Here is a 23,615-nt window from a genome sequence, read left to right as displayed (position 1 = left end):
ATTAAGTAAAGACTTGTGTCGTTAAAGTTTCGTTGAAACGAAGTTACGGAAAATTAATCAACACGCGGAGACGTAACAATACATTAGATCTCGATAAAACCATTTGCAGCTGTTCTGAGAAACCCTTAAGTTTGTAAATAACTAAAAAAGTGACAAGACAGTGATAACTTATAACTCAAGGTTAATAGAAGGTACAATCTTTTTGGTGCTCCATATCGGAAAAGAAAGTAGAAAAGGAGACACATTTAGAAAAATAAAAGGCACTCTTTTTCTTGAGTTTTTGTAACGCGCCTCATTCAGAAAGAATGAAGAGACCGCCATTAGGATATGTCAAGAAACTACTGCTGTCCAAACCAGTAATAAAGCTTAGTGTTGCAACTCCGTGCTAAGCTGTCTCATAAATTCAAGAAACTGAGGTTTTTGATGGCAAAGACAGTTTTAAAAAGGAATATTAGAATATGTGTTTTTGAGTTGAATAATTTAGTTAACTGATCAGAAATCAAATCAAAGATGCGATAACTGTTGGTTAAAATCAATCCAGTACAGCTACGGGCATATACATTTCCCAAATGCAATAAAGAAATGAAATTCAGAAGTTGATGTTATTACATACGAAGATTTGTCGTTAAAGAAGAGTTTGCCATGATAATGGGTTCAATATTTAGTCACACGTGATCCCTTGTTTCGTTTATTGCTGCAAGATCTTTAGCATAACCAATTTTTCACTGTTTTCAAATAGAACACAGAACTAGAAAAATCTGTAAGTGCATTCAAGTTGACTAGAAAGTCAGCAGATCATCGGTAAGCATTTCTACTAACGAATGGATTAGAATCTTAATGAAAAATTAATCAAATAATCAGTATAGAAAAGCTACACTTGAATAAACAATAGACATATCATTAGAAATTTCTACTTAACAAATTTAACTGCCTTGATGAGATTTCATGAGACTCAAAATATTGCTCTTCGTGGAAATCATGAGAAGCTCTTAACACTTAGAAATGGGAATTTCCTGAAATATGTTTAATATCTCGCCATGTTTGTTCTTTACGAAATATTAGCCAAAAAAAAAAAGAATTAACATGCAACGACTCCACAAATACTTTCTGATAAAATACCTCTAGAATGAACTGATTCAATTGCTTTTAACAAAATCTAGACTCATTTTGACTGCTGATAGAAATGCAAAGTTTTAGTTGAATGTACCCAAAGCATAAATCACACAAAACAGATGCAATGATCGTTATGTTTGTCAAAGCTAATGTGGCATCTGCAACTGAAGATGGCAAGTTCAGAATCAACTAGTATTTCTTTTAATTATGCCACAAGTAGTGCTGATATGATCAAAATTGTTCTTCTGGAAGTCAATGATATGACAGTGGAGCTAAGACAAACAACTAGTACGAAGGTCTTTACAAAAGAATTAGAATAATAAATTAAATAGATTTTTGTACCATGCAATGCAACACACACTTTGAATTTTTTGTTGAGTGATTCAGTCAATTGTTGCACTGAGGCCTTGATATTTTTTCACTTCACATAAAGCATTATACACCTGCTTCTTCAATCAAATTTTGGAAAGTATTGCTGCAATATGATTACAGTTAATAAAAACCTTAAAGCCACTAGTAGATGAGAGCTTTATAATACTCTGTTTCTATTACAAAAGACAACGTTCTTAGAAGAGCTGGTAGAAAAAGTCACATTCTAAAGTGAAATCAATAGCCGCCAAGATGTTAAGTTTCATTTTGTAGTATGTTATGGAATGCTTATGAGAACAACTAAAAAATATATTTTCCCTGAAAAAAAAAACATTAGTGGATGCGAGGAGTAGTAGTAAAAGGAATGGGAATTGCTGTAAAATTTCCGAAAGAACAGCAGATTCTCTCACGCACAAAGAAGACGAAAGTTGTGATGAACCTAACCTGTCTTTGATACACAGCAAAATTTCAGGGTAAATTTCATTAATAAAATTATTAAAACAACTATTGAATCAGTGGAAAAGATATTTTTAATAACTGCTGGGGCGAAGTGTATTCTTTAGTTTCCTGTATTGCACTGCTTTGTCGGACTAGGCATTCTATTGACCTTGCCCATCACCGTTGCTAGTTAAGATATGTGCTTTTCAAAATGTATTAAAACGTGATATCAACCATGACACACACAAGAATAACTGGACTGGCAAAACTAAAAACTATACTCAAAGAAAATGGTGTTTAATTCTGTCTCAATAAAACCAAGAAAGTAAAAAATTATATAATTGTAATATCTCGAACTGTTACTGTAATATTTCATTATACTTATAACAAATAGATTTAATTTATAGTCCTTCAATGCTGAAAACGTGCCTAGGAAAGTAAACTTGCTGGTACTAGGCCTGAGTCCTTACACTTTTATCATGAGCTGAATGCAGCACCAATGGTTAGTGCACCAGATTGTGGATCGGAAGGGTTGTGGTTCACGTCCTGTTACGAAAAAAAAAAAAAAAAAAAACGCTCCGCTCTTTGGGGCCGGTTGTGGGTGGTGTTGACCAACTGTTTTATTTCTAGTCTATCGCTTCAAAACTAGAAACAGCTACCACAGAAACAACAATTCAACAAACAACAACAACTATTTATGACCTGCATTAGGACATTACTTACCGTCCATGTGACAAGTGCTTGAGGTTATGGTACCAACAATCTTCTTCTGATACTCGAAAGACACAGAGTTGGAGATGACACGGCCTTCACACGCTACCTGGAGGCTCACCACTGCTGCATCATGAGCTAAGGAAAAACAATGTATTTAAAATCATAATATAAATATAGTAACCTTATAATCAGTAACAAAATCTATATCATAATCAGAGTAGAAGATAACACCACAATACACTTTTACTACAGGTGGATAATTTGGAGTTATTTATTCTTAACATAATTTCTTTCTAGCCTTAACCCTTTCACTGCGGCTGGGACGTATATTTGGCTGGGACGTATATATCCCCCACCCCCTCACACTGCGACTGGTTCTCTTCTTCTTCATCGGGATTCGGTCCATGTTTTGGACCAATCAATCAATTATCGGGATTTAGGTCTTGACGTACCTGGGAGAGTCAGGTACAAAGGAGACCTTTCCTCCCTCCCGAACTGTTGTTATTTGGTGTTCTATACTTGGGGTTTGGTAAACTGGTTTGGATGTCTTTCAGTTTCTGTTACTACTTTCCTTTTCAGGGCTATGTCCATTTTATATTGTCAGGTTATGTATCTTTGTGAAATTATGTTAGCTGTGTAGTTGAATTCTGTAATGTTTGTCGAAGTACAAGTAATTGCATGATCCGTGGTAGTAATGGTGTCAGGTGTTCTATAGCTATTTTAACGATTAGTGTCATGCTGTCATCGTAGTTTTGGGCGTTTCTGTTTTGTGCTAGGAATTCATAAAATATATTTTTGGCTGCTTCTGTTATTTTTCTTATTGTTTCATTTTGTTGTGTTTGAATATTTGTGTGTTGTGTGTTCTTCGTTTGTTTAGGTGTGTCTTGAGTTTGGGTGTGTATGTTTGCTGCCTGTGCAAATGTATGTTCAGTATATTGTTGATTTATGTTGGTGGTCCCTTGAGGTTTGGATGTTGACAACAAAGGTGTTCTTCTTTGTGTTCTGTTTGTGTCCTGATTTTGTACTTCTGCATTTGTGTTACTTAGTATGTTTGTTATACGTTTTTTGATGTTCTTGTATTTTTGGCATCCTTTGTAGTTTGCCGTGTGTTGCTGTTGGCAGTTCAATAAATCGTGTTTTTTTTTTTTCGAGGACAGCCTGTGTTTCTGTGTTCTATCCCACACCCGAAACAGCGTGGGAGAACATTACATGCGGCTGCTACATGTCCGTAACGTTGGCAGTTGTAACACTGGGTTAGAACTACTGCTAGTGTTTTGGTGGGTTCTACTATGTATTTTTGATACCAGAGAATGATACTATTTTATATCACGCTCTGGACATCTTGTGTTTCATATACGTATATTTTAACTAAATTGGTAAGTTTCTGTGTTCTGTTTGAGAATATGCGTTATACCTTGGTATATTGTATGTGTTTGTATGTAGCTTCTGCCTCTTTGTTTTCATTTGTAATGCTGGGATTTAAATCTTTTATAGCAAAAGATTTATGGTTTGGTTTAGTGCCTGGAATATGTATGGTTATAGTGCGTGGTTTAAATGCGCCATTGCTTCTTTTTGTCTCAGTTGTTGTTCTTGTGTGTTCTCGTGTGGACCAGCGACTGGACCATTTGTCATTCAAAATTGCCGCGCCTGGCGTATGGGAGTAAAATGAGTTGGAAAATATTTATTGGCATCCCACCTAATATTGATATATGGTTTCCCTCAATGTTTTCCAATGAGCCCTTCGGTAACCAACAAGATGCCTAAGCGGAAAATGCCGACAGTGCCTGCGTCGCTAGAGTGCAGAGTAGTAACCCTTATTACTATGTAACTATGATTAATGCGTTTGACTTAGATAGTGAAAATGAGTCAAGTGGTGTTAAAATGTGTGATGATGAAGAGACAATGAAACAAGGGGATGCTAACTCTATCTAGTGATGATAGTTAAGATGATGAACCTCGACCCAGCAGAGGAAGACGTAAACAGCGTCAACAATGGGAAAAATTTGTCTCAATCGCAGTATGAGTGGAGTGGGAGCACGTGGAAATATACGTCCCAGCCGTAGTAAATTGGTTAAATGCAGTCGTCCCTCCTCCCCCACCGGTGACTCAGCGGTAAGTTTGAGTGCTTAAAATGCTAAAAATTGGATTTCAATACCTGCGGTGGGCAGAGCACAAGTAGCCCATTGTGTAGTTTGTGCTTAGCATCATTCAAATAAACAAAATGCAAGAGTAGTTAATGATATGTGTTTGTGAATATATGAGAGACATATATTCTAGTCTCTTGAATATTTATATTTATTGTGAAATAAAGTGGTCAGGTGTCATAACGTTTGACAGTAATATGTAAAAGCATAGATTTAAGTGAGGATTGGTTAATGATGGATGTCACTTTAACCTTTCTGTCCTCTGCAAAGAGTTATATTGAAAGTTAGCTTTTAAAGTGACTTGGGTGTGTGTCTATTTGCTAGTTTTGGAAATAACTCGAGAGAGTTTATCTGTTTTAAAATTTTGAAACTAAGGTATAAAGAAATTAGCATATGTATACTCCGTTTTTGACATTTCGGTGGTTAAATTTTTGTCAGACTTAAATGGTACCGTGTGTGCGTGAAAAGGTTCTTGCTCCATTAATGAAATATGAGAACTGGTAAGATTTTTGTTTCAATTTTACTGAATAATACAATGCAGTGATATATTCAGGAAACGTTCCATAAGATTACATTAAAAAAAACTTGTAGTTTATAAAAATGCAGTTCTAAGTTTCTGATGAAGAATAGTTCCATATTTTCGATTCTTAAGCTTGAGTTCAGTTTCCATCATGTATGTCATGTACTTTGTGACATGTACAAATTTAACCAAACCAGAGAAAAAAAAAATGCTATCTACCTGGACAGAAGCATCGGAGAACTCCATTCTGAACGAGAGTGGTTGGCACGCTAACGCCATCGAACAAAACAGTGTAGAGAGTACTCGAAGAATCCCATGGACCCGATATGAGAACCTTGATTCCACCCTGATTACAGTATTGAGTTAATGTAAAAAGACAGCTCATGAACAGGCTCTATTCGACGTCATTCTCACTAATGAATAATTTTATTCCATAATAGAACATGTTAAATAAATACGGAATTTTAAAAATATGGAAGTAACTTGAAAAACCGAAAACAAATCAAGAACAACAAAAACACAACAATTATTCCATACTATTTATTGTACAATAATTATTAATACCTTCATCATAGGCTTATGCAACTTATTACATGAGTTTAGGGCAAATGTGATACGATGAAATAGTGATAGTAAAGTCACGTTTTGTAATGCATAATAATAGCGGGAGGGAGGTTTCTGTTGTTAGGGTTCTTTGGCATTGCATTGGTTGCCTAAAACTATCCAAGTAACTACATCTCTACATTAATTTGACTAACGACGCTAAAACCCATCGGGTGCAGAAAGAGGCTAGATCTTCTTTTACACCACTTAGCCCAGTTTGCTTTAGGAAATTCGAATAAAGATATCCATTGCAGATCGTGAGACTCTTGAGCAGCCTGTCGAGAATTTTACAAGCACGGAGGGTTCTGGTGTGCCTGTAAGTAGTGGGTTCTGTGGTGATGGGCTGCAATCAAAGTCCACTCCTGTGGGACCCCTCAGTTCTGATATTGGGATCCTTAAAAGCAGCAGTGTGGAATCTGGTATCATGATTAAGATCAAAATGTGGAACGTAAGGACCCCATATAGAACTGGAAGTTTGAGCAATTTATGTAAAGATCTAAAACGATTGAAGTATGATATCATATGGTTAAGTGAGATAACGGGGACTGGTTCACAGAGGAGAAAGGGTAGTGAGAAAATAATTAAACAACTGTGTGAAAGGCTCCTCACCTGTTTTAAACAAGGTAATGTTAGGTTTTGAGAAAGATCCCATTATTTAACTTTATGTACCTATATTTAGTAGCAAAGAAGTGAAAATCTAAAGTTTTTCAAGATATTCAGAAAGTTATGCTGACAGTGAAATAAGAAAAACATATATTATGGTAATGTATGAAGGTACGTGAAGATAGAAATTCTGTAATAATTGGACCACATGGCCTTGGAAAACAGAATGAGATAGAAGAAATAGATTAATTAACATAATTTTGTGAACAAAAAAAGGCTTAATGATAAATAACATTGTGTTTAAGCATCACTTGGGTGTCATCAAAAGATGTCACAAAATGATGTGAGATCGGAAGGATAACATTCTAGGTAAAGAACTTTAAGAAATTCTGCTGAAACAGTTAGAACTTATCCAATAGTTAATTGTAGTTTTTATCACAGCTCAACTATCGTACAAATAAGACAAACTGAAGCAGTTGAACAAAGAGGGTACAGAAATATAGGAAAGTATATAAGGAAATAAGATGTTTGTGTAGGCAAGAGAAGGATGGGTATTTGAAAAAGAAATATGCACACATTTAGGAATGCAAGGCAACGCATAACATATGTGAAATACCCAGAAGAATGAAAGAGTTGAACGTAAAAGCTATCCTGTCTTCCAGTGTAGCCAAAAAAAAAGTAAGGACGACCAGATAATACTTGAAATTGAGGATGCTAAAAAGAGGCAGATAAAGTCTGCGAGGGAATTGTATAATAATGACAAGAAAGAGGAACCGGCACTAGAAGTGGTAGAACCAATTAATAGCGGTCCACAATTCTGGATAGGGAGGAGCAAGAAGCCATTAAAAGGTTAAAAAAACTGAAAATCTTTGGCGTAGACGACATTCCAGTAGAATTTTAAGAAGAAATGAAAATTTTAAGGACTGAATATCGGACTGCAATAATACTTCACTTTAAAAGGCCTGCTTTTGTACTTGGCATGACCAGGTGGTTAGGGCGTTCGACTTGCACTCTGCGGGTTGCGGGTTCGAATCCTTGTACCACCAAATATGCTCGCCCCTTCAGCCGTAGGGGCATTATAATGTGATGGTCAATCCAACTATTCTTTGATAAAAGAATAGCCCAAGAGTTGGCGGTGAGAGGTGATGAGTAGCTGTCTTTCACTGCTAAATTAGGGACGGCTAGTGCAGATAGCCCTCGCGAAATTCAAAACCCATTTCCAAGAAACCTGTGTCTACAAGTAAAGAAAAAACTTTTTAAAAAAGGAAGTGAACGGAGGAATGGCTAATATCAATTCTTCAAAAAACATGCAAACAAGATAGTAAAGATGGCATTTGCATCATCCCTTCAGGCATATACTAAATATACAGCATTTATGGGTGAATTTGAGAAAGAAATACAACAGTTACTTGACAGCCTGCTTGGTAAATAGTAACATTTTGGACTAAAATATATATCAACAAAACTAAGGGAATAGTAATTTCACGATCTGAGGAAACTCCAAGGTTATGCAGAAGGGCAAATGGTAAATAATTAGAACTGTAGAGGAATTACTTATTTGGGAACGAATATGATTAGTGATGACAACTGTGGAAAAAAGATAAAGCAAAGCATAAGAATAACAAAATACCATTCGTCAATCTCAAATAACTGCTCAGAGAGATGTCAAACTAAAATTAAAGAAGAAACTACTAGAATGTTACTACAGTTGGAAGAATTTGGAATGTGTTGTTTCAGAAGATTGACGAAGATCAGCTACAGAAGAAAAATTAAAGAGGAAGTATTAGACGTGTGAAAACAAAAACAAAAAACAGCTGCTGGACAGATATCGGAAATGAAAGATGTGCTACTTTAGGCATATAATCATCTCTTTTGAAGGCTGTCATTCTGGTGGATAGTATCGAAGGAAAAAGAATGAGAAATAGGCAGAGACTCAATTGGCGCAATGTCATTAGCCAATGGATTGAAGATGAAAAGCCTGAAATAGGAAATTTGTTGAAAGCAGCAAAGATAGCGAACACCATGATTGGAGTATTCACTAAAGCTCAAGCAATTTATTATCTGAAAGTCAAACAAAGTCAGTACAGTGGAATGCCGAGAGTAAAATCGCATTTTTCTATTATTGCTCAATAACAAATTTATCAGTCTGATGTGATTTGTACAAACGGTTGAGTAGGTAATGAAACGATTTGGAATATGCAAATAATTAAACATTATGACAACCACAACCAATATAAAGTCATGATGGAATGGTATATATCAGAATCACATTTTGGTAATGTTTAGCTGCTGATAACTAATGTGATACCACCAAAGATTGAACACTTTTGCGAAGGGTATGTAACAGTGCTATTCGATGTAAAATATTCATAAACTTATCTAACCAAAATGTATTCAGATTGGAGATTTAGAATTTCCAAGACAGGAATATGCCTTGCACCTAGTGGAAAAAAGAAATAAGGATCAACTTTGGGTCCAGGATCATTCAGATATAAGCAATGTGTTGCGTTTTGTAACAGGTGAGAATTCACAAACAAAAAGTCAGTGGCAATAGTCATCCGCGTGTCCAATGCAAAAGTATGCAAATTAATCAAGAAAGATTTTCATCTGTAAAAGTGACACAAGTCATGTATACACAAGTTGCTTCCACGATATATTCATTGAACCGCCACGTATTTCAAGCAGTTGAAGAGTGAAACCTATATTCATGCAATTTAATAGAAAATCATACTGTTCAACTTCCCAGATAGTGTGCCTATGGTTTTACATGCAGACTGTTGAAACGGGTGCGGAGAACTACAGATCTCTTAAACTAGATAGATTATGGAAAGCAGCAGGAAGTAGGTGTCTAATTTCGACATGACGATCTTATGATTAAGCCTTTTTCAATGGAAACTACGCTGCAGAGCTATTGTCAACATGCGTGGTCGTCAGTAAGAGCATGACCTAATGTGATGATATAAACTGCAAAGAGGTGGTGAGTCTCTTACATAACACTTCATCAAAGTGATACCGTGGAATAAAGAATAAAATTACGTTGGGGGGGGGGGTAATTGTATTTCCTGTTCCTTATCATCATGTGTATTTCAAACCAATTTGTTCTTTAAGCTCTGAAGAAGAAAAGGAAATAATAACAATTTTAATAATAGACAACAATACCATCAATTTTTAATAATGAGATGAAATACAATACATCATTATACGAAAACAAATTAAAAAAATTAACTCATCATCTTCTTAATTATTAAAAATCAATTTAATGTGTTTTTATAAAGACACAAAGTGAACATTTGAAGCCCCACTGGCACAGCGCTATGCCTGCGGACTTACAAAGCTAGAAAACGGGTTTTGCAATTTGTCTTACAGAGAGGAATATTAAAGCAACAGAAAATATGAACTGTAGTGAATTGTTCATACCTGAAAACAACAATTGATGTCAGGTAAGAGCCCTGTAAGATCATCTTATTGTCATTAGAAACATATCATGTTAAAAATACTGATGCTTGATAACTGTGATTTGAGTAGCTTAAGACTTCAATTATTAGTCTACTCCTGAGAGTTATTAAAAGACTTATTGTAATAAAAATGCCCAACCTAGAGTCTTTCAAAACAACATAAATATTCAATAATTACTATGTGCTCTCACTAGTAATATGAAATGCAGAATAAAAATTTATATATATATAAATATACTGGTTTTAGAAGTCTGTCACTTCACTTCTTAGAAACATTTTCTTGTATTACATAACATTAAAAAAGCATAAAACAAAAGTTAATACATCTCGTTTGAAAGTATTTAGAATGATATTTTCCTTTGTAATTAATGTTTTCTCAGTTTTTTATTTTAGTTTTTTTCACATTCACATGTACAAGCCCTTACTGAGTCGAATGAAAATAGTATCTTATGCGTCTAAAAGGTCCAATTTATCGTTCTCTGGTTATTTCAGTGCTTTTATCTCATCCTATAACGTTACAAGTGTCCATCCACATTCCTTATATAGGTTGTACCACGGAATTCAAGTATGACAAAAACCTCATGCAAATACAGAAAACTAGTATGTAAAACTATCCATTAACAACTTTAGTGGTCTGCTCTGAATATTTTTTACAGATTTTTTCCATTCTGAATGGAAAGAAGATTATGAAAAGCTCAATTTTTCCTGAATTAAATTTCATTTCTAGTCTTCAACGTGTCTTGAAGTAAATACTCGGTAACCTTGTGTACTGCTTAACAATACTCAGAAATGCATTGTTTTTCTGACTGAATATGTCATGTTGATTTGTAAAACAATTTCACACCCATCTGAGAAACTATTTACAATACCTTAATAAAATATGTCTTGTCTGCTAGAGACACTGTCATGTAAAAAAATAATATTAAGATGCAAAAAACCTTCTTCGGGACTTTGTAAGGTGTTTTAACTGATGTTAACAGACCGTATTAGATCCACATAAAGTTTTCTAAAAATGTTGCATACACTGAAAAATACGTTTCAAGTAAAAATGCCAAGTAAGAAAACAAGGATTACTCTTACCTCTGTATACGACCAATCTGGAGAGTAATCATTGATGAGGACCATGTGATCATGGCTATATTGTGTTAAGTCCACGTGCGAAGAACAATTCAGGGATGGAGATGAGGAGGAGGAGCTGGTGATGATGCAGGACCCACTTCGTTCTGAGTGCTTGGAGTGAGGGTTTTCCAGACTACTGAAGTCACTTAACATACTGAGTGAATTGTACTGGAAAACATCATCCATGGTGCTAATGGAATGCTCAACATCATCTGTAACCTCCATAGGAGTTACTTCAAAGTTTTTATCATTGCTATTTGCTTGGGTACTTTTGGAGAATGTTTCAGCCGTAGGTCCTTGGGCAGACAATAAATCGCATTGTTGTTTATTTTGGGAACTACGTTGGCCACTGGTCACTTTGTCAGTCTGAGTTGTTTGATCACCCCTGTGGTGAACAGTTCCAGTTGGCTGAGCCTCAGATGTTGATGTTAAGAAGGTAATGGAATTGAGAAAGTCTTTGGAATCAAGACCAATAACATTCGTTGTAAGTTTAGGTGAAACAATATTAAGAAAGGGCTCTCTTCCACTGAGATGATTATCAAAAGATGCTGGAGGAGAAATATTACTTTTATGCTGCTTAGTGGTTCGACTATCATCTAATGAACGTTTTGTGACCATTGGTAATCCTAAAAATGTCGTTCTGTTATTTAGTCCCGGTTTAATAGTTACCTTTGGAACAGTTATATTAGTGATATTTCCAAACTTTGCAAGGGGCTTTGCTGTTCGTAGACTGGATGAAACTCCTAATCCACTGACAGAAGCGTTATGAGCTTGAGTAAGCTTACCACCTGTTTCTGTTGTTATTGTACTTTGAGCGGGAATAAATCCCAATTTTGAACGAACTGATGCGGTGTTTTGAGCGGGTGAAAGCCTCAAATCAGGAGCAACCATTGTCGTTTTTTGGGTGGACGTGAGCCCTAATCCTATAGCACCTGTTGTAGTGTTTTGTGTGGAAGTAAACTCCAAACCTGTAACTACAGTTTTTGTGTTAAGAGACGGAGTAAGTCCCAACGCTGTGACAGTAGTCGTGGTATTTAAAGCAGAAGTAAGTCCTAATGCTGTAATAGTAGTTGTTGTGTTAACGGTAGGGGTAAGTTCAATTCCGGTTATTGGTGTTGTGACATTTAAAGTAGGAGTAAGTCCTAGGCCTGTAACAGCTGCAGTATTATTTAAAATCAAAAGGCCTCCACCGCCTTGTATCTGTGAAAGACTAAGAATAACAGATGTCGGAGAAGTGTTAAGGAAGTTCGAATGTTTTGATGTCGCCTTAGGGGACTTTTCATGAGAAGACCGGCATGAGGAGTTAATGATTTTAAGACTGTTAGGTCGTACACTTTTGGGGTTATCCGTGCCCATCTTCTGGACCTTTGGCTGAAATACTGGCACATCATCTTGAGTTTCCAACTTAGGCGTTAAACGTTCATTACTTACTTTACTTGAAGTTGGTCGAGAGTTAACGGCCTGACTACTTTGGATTGACCGTTTTTCTCTTCCCGAAACTGAACATATGGCTAACTTGAAGGAAAGGTTCCTTTCTCGGCTACCTCTCTGTTGGCTGTGTAATGCTGTTTGAAACTGGTGTTTCTCTATTAACTGTTGAACTATCCCTTCCACTGTTGTATCTGTCTAAAGAAAAAAAAATAAAAAGCTTTGCGTGTCGTTGATGTGTGGATCTCAAAAAGCGGATGATTCTTCGGGGTGTGATTGTAATAGAGATTTTAGGTTAGAATGTGATATATTTTACATCATTTTATGTTTTCACTGTAAAACAGATCTTGGTGTAAAAGTCCTGTAAATAAAGGTCAATAACGATATTTTCACGAAAATAAAGGCAACTTTTTTGCAATATAATTGTGCCAAAAGTATACTTTTCGTAGTAAAGTCAAGTAACGTAAAATTATAATTAAACACTATATCAGCAGATATTTTCGCAGTTTATTTTTCACCCTACTATTTGTTGTAGTTGTTGAGCTGTTATTAACTAATTTTGAAAGAAATGCACGTGATTCCAATCCTTTCACTATGAATTCTTTCACCATATTGCAGACACTTCGCATGTGCAAAAATCTCATTTGTACCGCGAGGTGTTTTTTTGCATTAAATTTAATTGTGTTGATTAAATTTTCAAGTGTAAAGGTTTCTTAATATAAATTTGGTGTGTTTACTATATTCCTCGGTGAAATTAATGATTTTACATCTTTCATTATTTTAAAGTCCAGAGTCGAAGTTTATCACTCAATCGATAAGGTACTTAAACTAGATCCATTCTTCTCATTCCTCTCGTATATCAAAACTATAATTCACAGTTACATTTATGAACAGAGGTAGAATGTACTAGGAATAAGCAACACATAATAAAAAGAAAGCTAAGACTTCTAAGAAAATCAAGTTATTAAAGGCCTACTGTATGAATAACTCATGCTTTCAACATTATCTTCACTCTAATAGAATTATTGACCTTTCTGGTTACATGAGTTTACAGGACACTCGCGGGATTTGTTTACCTTGGGTATTATAATTTTAGTTTTATGCTATAAATGCCAGAAGGTTTGATAAAAATAGATTTGAACTATGATAAAAATTTTGGAAAATATATCAAAAAGGAAACTTATTAGTAAAATCATCTGTGAGATTTTTTTAGTCGTCATGAACTAAGCATTCATTACTATAAGAACAGAATATTTAACGTACCACAGACTCACGCTTTTGGACATGCCGTGATTCACGATTTCTAAAAACACAGAGTATTTATCTTACCACTGAGTTACACCTTTGGTCTTGGTCTGATTCATAACTTGTATAAACACAGAATATTTAACTTACCACTGAGTTACACCTTTGGTCTTGGTCTGATTCATAACTTGTATAAACACAGAATATTTAACTTACCACAGAGTTACACCTTTGGTCTTGGTCTGATTCATAACTTGTATAAACACAGAATATTTAACTTACCACAGAGTTACACCTTTGGTCGTGGTCTGATTCATCACTTGTATAAACTAAGAATATTTAACTTGCCACAGAGTTACACCTTTGGTCTTGGTCTGATTCATAACTTGTATAAACACAGAATATTTAACTTACCACAGAGTTACACCTTTGGTCGTGGTCTGATTCATCACTTGTATAAACTAAGAATATTTAACTTACCACAGAATCACGCTTTTGGACGTGGTCTGATTCGTCACTTGTATGAACTGTGTAATGAAAGAAAAAATATTCAGTATTGCCAAAGGAAACTATACTAATAGTACTGGTTATTCAAGCTGCAATCTCACATTAGTATAAGTTCAAAGTAAAACTTAAATTCCGAACATAATGCACCAATATGAACAGAAAGACAAAAAATATCAAACTTACTTTCTTTCAACATTTATCAATTTAAGTATCTAACATCTTAGTTCGTGTGAATAAAAGCTCTGAAAACATGAATATGTGCATGAAAACATGAATTAGTTTTAAAAATATATATTTTACGTTAATCATTTTGGAATATCAATGTATTGTCTGCTAGTTTCAATTTTCTCGTGGTGGGCAGAGCACAGATAGCCCATTGTGTAGCTCTGTGCATAATTCCAAACAAACAAACAAACAAATTTCTTATTCTATAAAATAACACAACCTGTATTTGCATGTATAATTCGGAAATACAAATGTACTTGATGTACATTCAAAAAAGAGATTGTCTCCAATTACAGATAACTCAGAATTAGGAAGACCATGTAAAGAAAAATTTAGGTTTTAAACAGGAAAAACAAAATGTCCGTGCATGTTACAGTAGTTTTCAAGCACTCCATGAAAAAACACACTTAACGCTGTCATCTGCATCATTCTGGTTTAGATATCTTGATAACACTTTGATATCTGGGAACAGCCACGATTTAATCTAACTCCATTAACTAATGATCACGTAAAACTTCCCCTTAAAATTTCACATTTGGAATATATGTACTTGTGGTATTGTAGGACTTATAGTAATAAAAACTACAGAGGTAACTGGTTACCACAAAAACAAGACAGTGTAGAACTTAATTATCAAAAAGATTAAGTGTAATATTACTTTTGTCCAGCAAAATTAATGAGGTGAGAGTGACAATTGCACTAAAGCAAACACATCTTATTGGCAATAAAAGTAAAGAAAAAGTGAAACAGGTCAAAATATTATGAAATTAAGTTAATGAAAACTTAAGATAACTGAATGTTTGGGACATCAAAAAGTTTGAGAGGAAACTGGAATGAAATCAAAGTATAGCAACACACGATCAACAAATACAATAAAGTACAAGTCGAAAAACGCAGCATTGCAAAAGTCAGTCTCGTCTCTTTCTCTCTCTCTATCATGTGAAAAGTTAATGTCTCGAACAAGACAAAGCCATTCTCACAGTTCACAAAGCTATTTATAGCTTAACCAGTCTTAAGCAGAATTCAAGGAATTTGGTTGTATTTTGTATAGTAGACTTACTCGCAAGTATTGTTGGCCACCAATGGCGCTGATATACGAGGTGGTAGATACCACCTGGAATGGCACATGCTATAGTGGTTAGAATAATTTTAGCACATGATCTACTACAATTTAGTTCTGAAGTAAAACTTAGAAAACATTTTAAAAAATAACATTTGAATAATACTAGAATAGGTTTTAGCAATACACATTAACAGTTGAGCTGTATTTTTATCAAAGACAGAATATTTAACTAAGCTTGTACGAGAAAGAATTGAAAATATCTCCTCTAGGCAGGAGTATCGGGCTGTGAATCAAATAATCCTAGGTTGACGTGATGCTGATAAAATCTCTGCATTTTCAGCTGTTGGCGCATTATAAAAGTGACAGTAAATCTTGTTACTTGGTACAAAAAGCTTGACAAAACCTCTGTGGTGGAGGATGCTGCTAGCTGACTATCTTCTCTTTGTTCTGTAGTTCAAAATTAGGGAGAAAAATGTCTGAACTTTAGGGTTCTTATATTTGGCTGTTTAGCCTACGTTCAGGTTGAAAATTCCGATTATAATAAAACAATTATCATTTTAAAAAGGAGATACAGTATAGATAAGTTAAGTAAAATCTATAAATAACTGCAGCACATTGATATGATCATACTTTTTACACATTTTTACTGTTAGTCTTGGTCAAAAATAGCTGTTAAATACTGGTGTGATCCCACACTCATTTCACTCTAAAACCAAACTTGGTCAAATAATAACTGTTAAATAATGATATATGATCACACCTTAACTTAACACTAACACCAATCGTTCATTGCAAATTCGTTTATATAAACGCCTTTTTTTCACCAACAATGTACAGTACTTCACATACTGAAAACAAGTCAAAATCTCACTTAGAAAGAAAACATCGCAAAGTTATCAGAACAATATTAAAAAGACACTTGGTTGGCAGGTTGAAAATATTTCCTACTCTCTGAACAGCCACCTAAAAATGACTACCATTTTGGATTGCCAATATAGGGATACCAACTCTCGAAAAAATTATAAAAAGGAGAATTTAATAGGATCACTTTGCATCTAATAAATCAAACTATAACATTAAATAACATGAGTTGTGTGACTTCTGTGATAAATAGAATGTTGACTATGAAATTGTGTGTATAATATGTTGAGCTGCTTATGTAGCAGAAATAAACATATTAATACATGACAGAGTTAACACATGAGACACCTGAGAAATCTGAAATAGAAAAGAACATTATGGCGAACATTTGGTAGATGAATAATATTTTTGTGACTCATTCTCTTACAGTTTTAAAATACAAGCGAAACCTACGATCTTTTGAGACCGAAACCACACAAAAATTGATTGACGAAAAAAAAAGATTTAAACACTAACTTGCTGCCACAAGTGGCCCTTCCTTTCCATTCATTGGTGCATAAAATATTAAAGAGGCATGTAATTTGGGATTGTTACTGTACTCTGTTGTATCTTTATATAAATTCAAGTTTCACTATATGAATATACTCATATGCTTTTCACATGAATTTAAAATTAGTATATTATGTAATATATTAAGTTGTTTCTGCATTTTGTTAATTAAACCCACTCCTTCTTATCTTGAATTCATTCGACTTCATTTTAGTGTTATATTTATTTATGAATGTAATTATTGACCCCAAAAAATTTTAAGGGATAAGCATTAAAAAATCTAAGAAATTAAAAGGGAAAATATTTTGAAGATACTTGTCCGTGTTTGATTTAATATAAATTAGCATTTCTATGTGTAAAAAAATTCCATTACACTTCTGGTTGTTCTATTTCATGGCTTAATTAATCTTATAAATCTTTGTAATTATATAATATGAAATAATTTTAACTTTCCAGGTGACAATACATACACATTGGTTTGAGTTGTGAAAGTAGTTCCTCTTTAGTCCACTTTTTATTCTCTGCACAGTGGCTTAAAGCGACTGACGTCAGTACTTTGGATTCATCCGCACTCGGCACGTTCAAATAATGAACTAGAACAATATCAGGATTCTGTAAAGATACGTGTATTCGCTTTACTATTGCTGTTGTCAGTCCAGTAAGGACAATTCTTATAAATGCATTGAAAAACAACAATAAATGTAATTTTGTGAACAATAATCAACAAATACACACACAAAAAGCAAAAAAAATATTAACTCGTTGCTTCTTTTTTGCCTTCGTGTTCGACATAAGTGATAGCTGAATGTCTCCATACAAATTACTTTACTGCCAATGGTTAAAAGTAAATACTGTTATTTCACTTTTACCAACAACGTCTCTTTAGATGAAATTAATTAGTATTTCACCATCCAAGTAAATTATTCCCTCAATCTCAAAAGAAGGCATTTAACATGATGTCAGCAGTCACCTTTATTATTATTTTTTTTTATTCCTGTAAACCCCCAGTGGAGCACAGGGCCGCGACAACACCAGTTACTTGTAGCAGGTTGGGTTTTACGGGGTGGAGTTGCTATCCCCGTGCCCAACCCTCCTCCTTTCTCATCCAGGCAAAGGCGGAGGTTGGCATGTTTGGTGTGACGGGGATTCGAACCCGCGACCCTCAGAATACGAGTCGAGCGCCCTAGCCATGCCGGGCCCAGCGGTCACCTTATTATACTGTAAGTTTCATATGCATTAAATCTTATTCGCTTAACTATATAAACCCAGATAGCCTAGACTAAGAACAGCTATCATTGATCTCTTATATAAGATATTTAAAGATATGTTATATAGAACTTCGAAAGGGAAAAAGTTAACAATACTTGTAAAATTAATCTGGTTAGAACCTCTCCGCATAACACTTTTAAAATTTGATAACAATTACAGAGTCGTTTAACTAAGTCGGGTGATAATATATATGTATTAAGCTATAAAAATTTTAATAAACTGGTTTTTATTCTAATAATATCACGTAGTTGTTAGTTATTGGGGAAAATACATAATGAAAGCACATTTTTGTATATGATAAAGTGTTAGTGAAAATGGAACTATTGGGTGAAACATTGCATTTTTGTCCAACTCTATATAATGATAACGGAAATAAGAAGTGTGGTTACAATTTCTTTGTGTTTTTGCTTAAACCAACTTTGAACGGTAAGTGCAAACATTGTTACAATAACTATTGAAAAATCAAATTATGGGGAACCACACACACGTCTTGAAAATCAAAAACTGCTGTTTTTTATTATTGGCAGTAAATCAGAATACATGTTAGAAAACGTAATAACTTTTTGTCAAATCTCTTTCCATAATTTGATTAATTTTGATCGAAAGGGTTCAATATCCACCAGAATTAACGTCAGCCCCGATGTAGAGATTCAAGAACATGCAAGATATGTTCATATTTAGTCAAGATCACATAAGAAATGAATTCTGTATGCTAAGAATTGTCATCACTAGGGAGTATATTACGTAAATATGAAAAAATAATAATTTTAAAGTTACATAATGTTACTTGGCCTATTGTTCATATAAAAAAATTAAACCCCATTTCGAAATTTCATCTAACTGCGCAGAATAATGTGGTAATTTGATTTTGATTCCAATTTTATTCAATTCTCTTTAGCATAATTGGCATATTACTAATGATAATATTCTGAAACAGCAAAATCGATGTGAAAATAAAGAATTAAATGCTTTCTAACCTCAAGTAACCAGTAACATCTCCGATGAAAGGTAGGCAATATAGCAGAATGGACGTAACAACCATAGATACACTAGAAGTGAGAAATATATATAATTAACTTCATAGAACTTTGTATTAATTTAATTAAAATCAATATAGTAAACTGACATTGAAAAATATGACATTAATTTGAAAGGCATTTGGACTACTTTGGTTCTGATAGAAGTAAATATATTAGAGAAAACGTGAAACTTGATATTAATTTATAGAGAGTTTTGGATGAGTTTATTTTGCACAAAAATAAACGAAGCGAGAAGTTTTGTGTTTCAACAGCAGTTGTTATGGTGTGAATGTATTTTACAAGTTGGCGAAACATGATTACACTTATTCTTGCCATAATACATTAGTATTAGGCCTATTATTTGCAAACACTACATTCTTTATCTAGTTCCTTAAAAATTTTCAAGAATCAGAAGAGCGAAACGCGACATCTGCCGTGGATATGATGAATATTGTGTGATTTGAATACAATCTTCTACTTCTTGAAAATTCCTAATTGGCTAGTTAAAAATATTGTGTTTAGAAACATAACAAGCCTAATACTAATGCCTTATGACAAGTTTAGTGTTAGTTTATACAGAATGTTGTATTCGTTTTGTGTGTTGAAATTACAAATGGTAAATTTTGAGCTAGTATATATAGTTTTATATTAGCTTTTATTTCAAGTTTTGTATTTGTTTTATGTGCTTTAACTTTAAGTAAAGTTTTCTAGCAGTTTGAGCATTACCATTGAAAATGTTAAAAGTTGTAGAATTGTCTACTAGTACTAAACATTACTTCTGGAGGTACAGTGAAAGTGCGATACTAGGAGTTACTTTAAGTAGAGTTTTCTACTAGTTTTGGATGTTGTTGTTGTAGATACTCTTAAAACTTAAAAGTTGAAGCTATTTACAGTAGAGTTTTATATTAGTTTTTAACATCAATGAATACATCATTGTTACAACGTTAGAAAAGAACAATAGCGAACACTTGTTTCATTTTGATATGCGAATCATAAACTTAAACAAACACATCAGTAATACTGTTCTGAAGTAACTCACCTCCATTCCTTGAACTTTCAATTTCATGTGGTCCTCCCTCGTGGTCTTTCCGTCCTTTCGTTTCTTCCAGCAGTATCCATCCCGGCGATAGCGGACCCGTTTCCTGCTGTAGAGGAGCATAGTCCCGCTGTGAGGACTGTAAGAGAACTAATCAGTCATTGAGTGGAAAATATTATTCTATTTTCTGTATATATCCCTTCCCAAAAGGTATAATAATAATAGAAAGGTTGAAGAAATGGCTAAAAGAAAATGAGAAGATTATACAAATCAAGCACGAAAAAGGAAAGGATATCCAACAAGGGATAATATATTTATTTTGGATGACATAATAGAAAATGAGACACAAAAAAAGGAAATATAATTTGATTTTTTGTAAACTTGGAGTCAGCATTTGATTCTACAGATGGAAAAGACTATTCTGGGAGATACAAAAGATTTAAATTAAAGGAAGAATGTTCAGAATGATACCAGGATTTATATGAAATAGAAAATAAAGAAAAAGATAGATGAAAGACAGACAGAAAGTTTTTTGGGGCGAGAACAAGTTAAACAAAAGACTCCTTTAAGCACGATATTATATGTAATATATATAAATGATTTAAAAGAGGAGTGGAAAGACAAAAGATTTAAATAAATTGGAAAAAGCTATAGTGACAGATAATAAAGAAAGATTAAAAGAGATAATTTAGAAATAGAGAGATATAAAGAGGCCAAATACGTTATATTAAAACAATTTTGGAGCCTAAACCACGTCGTTACATGTAGTCCATGCTACCACGTCCAATCTTGCTTTATCTGATGACAGTGCATCTTGACAATAGTCTTGCAGTGTTGTCTCCATCGCAAAAGGCTATGTCGTAAGGCTTTCATGTAGAAAATCATCACTATTCTAGGGTGCTTTTCATAATCTATCTGGTGTACGAGGACGATGTTTATAAAACATTTGTTTAAACAGTCTGACTTCACCGGTATGTTTTCGTATGGAATAGCTGAAATACTAGTTTCATTACCCAGTTGCTTGTGACAAGCGATAGTTAAACGGATACGTTTTCGAAAACATTTGTTGCTTTCCGAGATAGAAATCTTTCTTGATCATATTGCATACTGATGCCCTGGTCACTTGGATTTATTTTGCCACTGACCTCTGTTAGAATACGACGCTCTTTAGTTACCACAGCTGGGATAACACTTGTTGCAGGTCTCTTTGTGGATGTTCGTGGTTCCCCAAATTTATTTTCTAATGCCATTAAGTAAGAGGTATCCCCACCTTGGACATTCTGAATCCACGATCTAAACACACTTTATGGTCTGAATATAAGAATATTTTGTATCAAAAATGGCTGTTACAAACCCTTCCCAAAAGCGATCAATTTTCGGTGGCATCACAATGTCTATGAAACGCCAAACAATGTAACATATAGTTCCACCGCGGCTTTATATCGGCTGTGATTGTCACGTGACTTTCTGGTTTTCATATGCAAATCATTTTAATCTAACTTACTCAATCTTCTGTATAGATATAAATAATTCAATAATGAACTTCAAAAAAAGATAGCTTATGACTTTTCAAAATGGAGGAATGAGGGTAAAAAACTAAGAAATGGAATAATCAAGAAAAAGAGGTGGCAAACAAATATAATTATTTGGGATTTATAGTTAGAAATACACAAAAAGAGCAGTATGCAAAGATGCAGAGAAATGGAGAATACACCGTATTATTCGTGGCATTGAAATACACGAATATCAGTATGGAAATGAAAGGTATGAAAAGTGTTTGGAGATGGGTTTGAAAAGTAATAAGACTGAATTAAAAAAGATGCCCCAAAATATATCATAGGTATAATAAGGAGGATTTTAAATAGTAGGAAGAATCAATAGAGGTGGAGATGAGAAGAGTATTGAAAGGTGTTTGAAGTCCAGAAATAATAAAAATTATTAAAGAATGAATATATAATATATATATATATATATGTGTGTGTGTAAATAGAGAAAAAATAGTAAAGACAAAGACAGAAATAAATATCCAGAAAAACGGAGTGCAGTTGACCAAATTATAAAAAGATGAAAGAAGAAATTGGAGAGATGCAAGATTTGAGAGAAGAAGAAATAAGAATAAACATTAAATTATTGACCAGATTAAGATATGGAAACGTTCACAGAGAATATAAAAATGGAACAGTAAAAAATTTCAGAAATATAGAAGATGTAAGAAAAACAAAAAGACGACGGCACATGAATGGAACTGTGAAGGAATGTAAGAATAAGAAGAAATAAAAAATATGAATATGTTGAAAAGCTGAAAGTAAATGGGTGGATTTGGAAAAAAAATAAAGGAAGAATAGGAAATAAATATGTACATATATTTTAAAAAATTGTTCAAGAAAAAGAAAAAAGTAAAATAATAATAAATAAATATAGAGTAAAAATGCAAATAATGGTATTGAATTAGGTAGAAATGTATGTCAAGAGTATGAAAAATATTAATAAAGAGAAAATTATGTAAATATCAATTTATAAAATCAGTTATAAACTTCCCTAAAGCGACGTTGTGTGTAATGGTATTTTCTGAATCTCTGTTTTACTGAAAGTGGATCATTGGGTAGAACTTATTAGTTCCTTGTTTGTGAAAATATCGAAAAGTATTTGATGAAGTAACAAAACATTCTACAGTCTGACATCATGAAAAACATTTTATTCTAGCTCTTGAAAAGGAAAAAAAAAGAAGGTAAGGTATTTCCAAATTAAGGAATATTTATATTGTTAAGTTTGTTTGTTTCTTTGTTTTTAATAATGCACAAAGCTACACAAGGGCTATCTGTGCTCTGCCCACCACGGGTATCGAAACCCGGTTTCTAGCGTTGTAAGTCCGCTGACATACCGCTGTACCACTGGGGGGCAATATATTGTTAAGATTAATATCTTTGGCCCGGCATGGCCAGGTGGTTAAGGTACTCGACTCGCAATCTGAGGGTCGCGGGTTCGAATCCCCGTCACACCAGACATGTTCGCCCTTTCAGCCGTGGGGGCGTTATAACGTGACGGTCAATCCCACTATTCGTTGGTAAAAGAGTAGCCCAAGAGTTGGCGGTTGGTGGTGATGACTAGCTGCCTTCTCTCTAGTCTTACACTGCTAAATTAGGGACGGCTAGCGCAGATAGCCCTCGTGTATCTTTGCGCGAAATTCAAAAAAACAAACAATTAATATCTTTGTTTTTCATAGTTTTCAATTTAAATAAAAATGTAACTTACAGAAAAAAATTCAGATGTTTTAACACCAAATGAAATGCAGCAGTTTTTAAAATAAAACCCTCAAAATTTTGTTGGCAAGAAAT

General features: G+C 34.0%; 1 protein-coding gene across 1 annotated transcript in view; it reads right to left on the bottom strand.

Moving 5' to 3' along the window:
* The window catches only part of LOC111086020 (putative GPI-anchored protein pfl2), a 38,299-nt gene that overhangs the window by 2,096 nt on the left and 12,588 nt on the right, over nt 1-23,615 (bottom strand). The window contains exons 4-10 of the mRNA XM_022387277.1: nt 20,284-20,419; nt 19,203-19,274; nt 17,427-17,568; nt 14,232-14,278; nt 11,040-12,704; nt 5,518-5,644; nt 2,644-2,769 (exon numbers count right to left, since the gene is read on the bottom strand). Coding sequence (XP_022242985.1) covers nt 2,644-2,769; nt 5,518-5,644; nt 11,040-12,704; nt 14,232-14,278; nt 17,427-17,568; nt 19,203-19,274; nt 20,284-20,419 — 2,315 coding nt within the window. The remainder of the gene's footprint in view (nt 1-2,643; nt 2,770-5,517; nt 5,645-11,039; nt 12,705-14,231; nt 14,279-17,426; nt 17,569-19,202; nt 19,275-20,283; nt 20,420-23,615) is intronic.

The sequence above is a fragment of the Limulus polyphemus genome, unplaced genomic scaffold (assembly GCF_000517525.1).
Source record: "Limulus polyphemus unplaced genomic scaffold, Limulus_polyphemus-2.1.2 Scaffold788, whole genome shotgun sequence".
Taxonomy (NCBI): Eukaryota; Metazoa; Arthropoda; class Merostomata; order Xiphosura; family Limulidae; genus Limulus; species Limulus polyphemus.
Note: the sequence above shows the minus strand (reverse complement) of the source record. Positions and strands in the feature narration are given on the sequence as shown.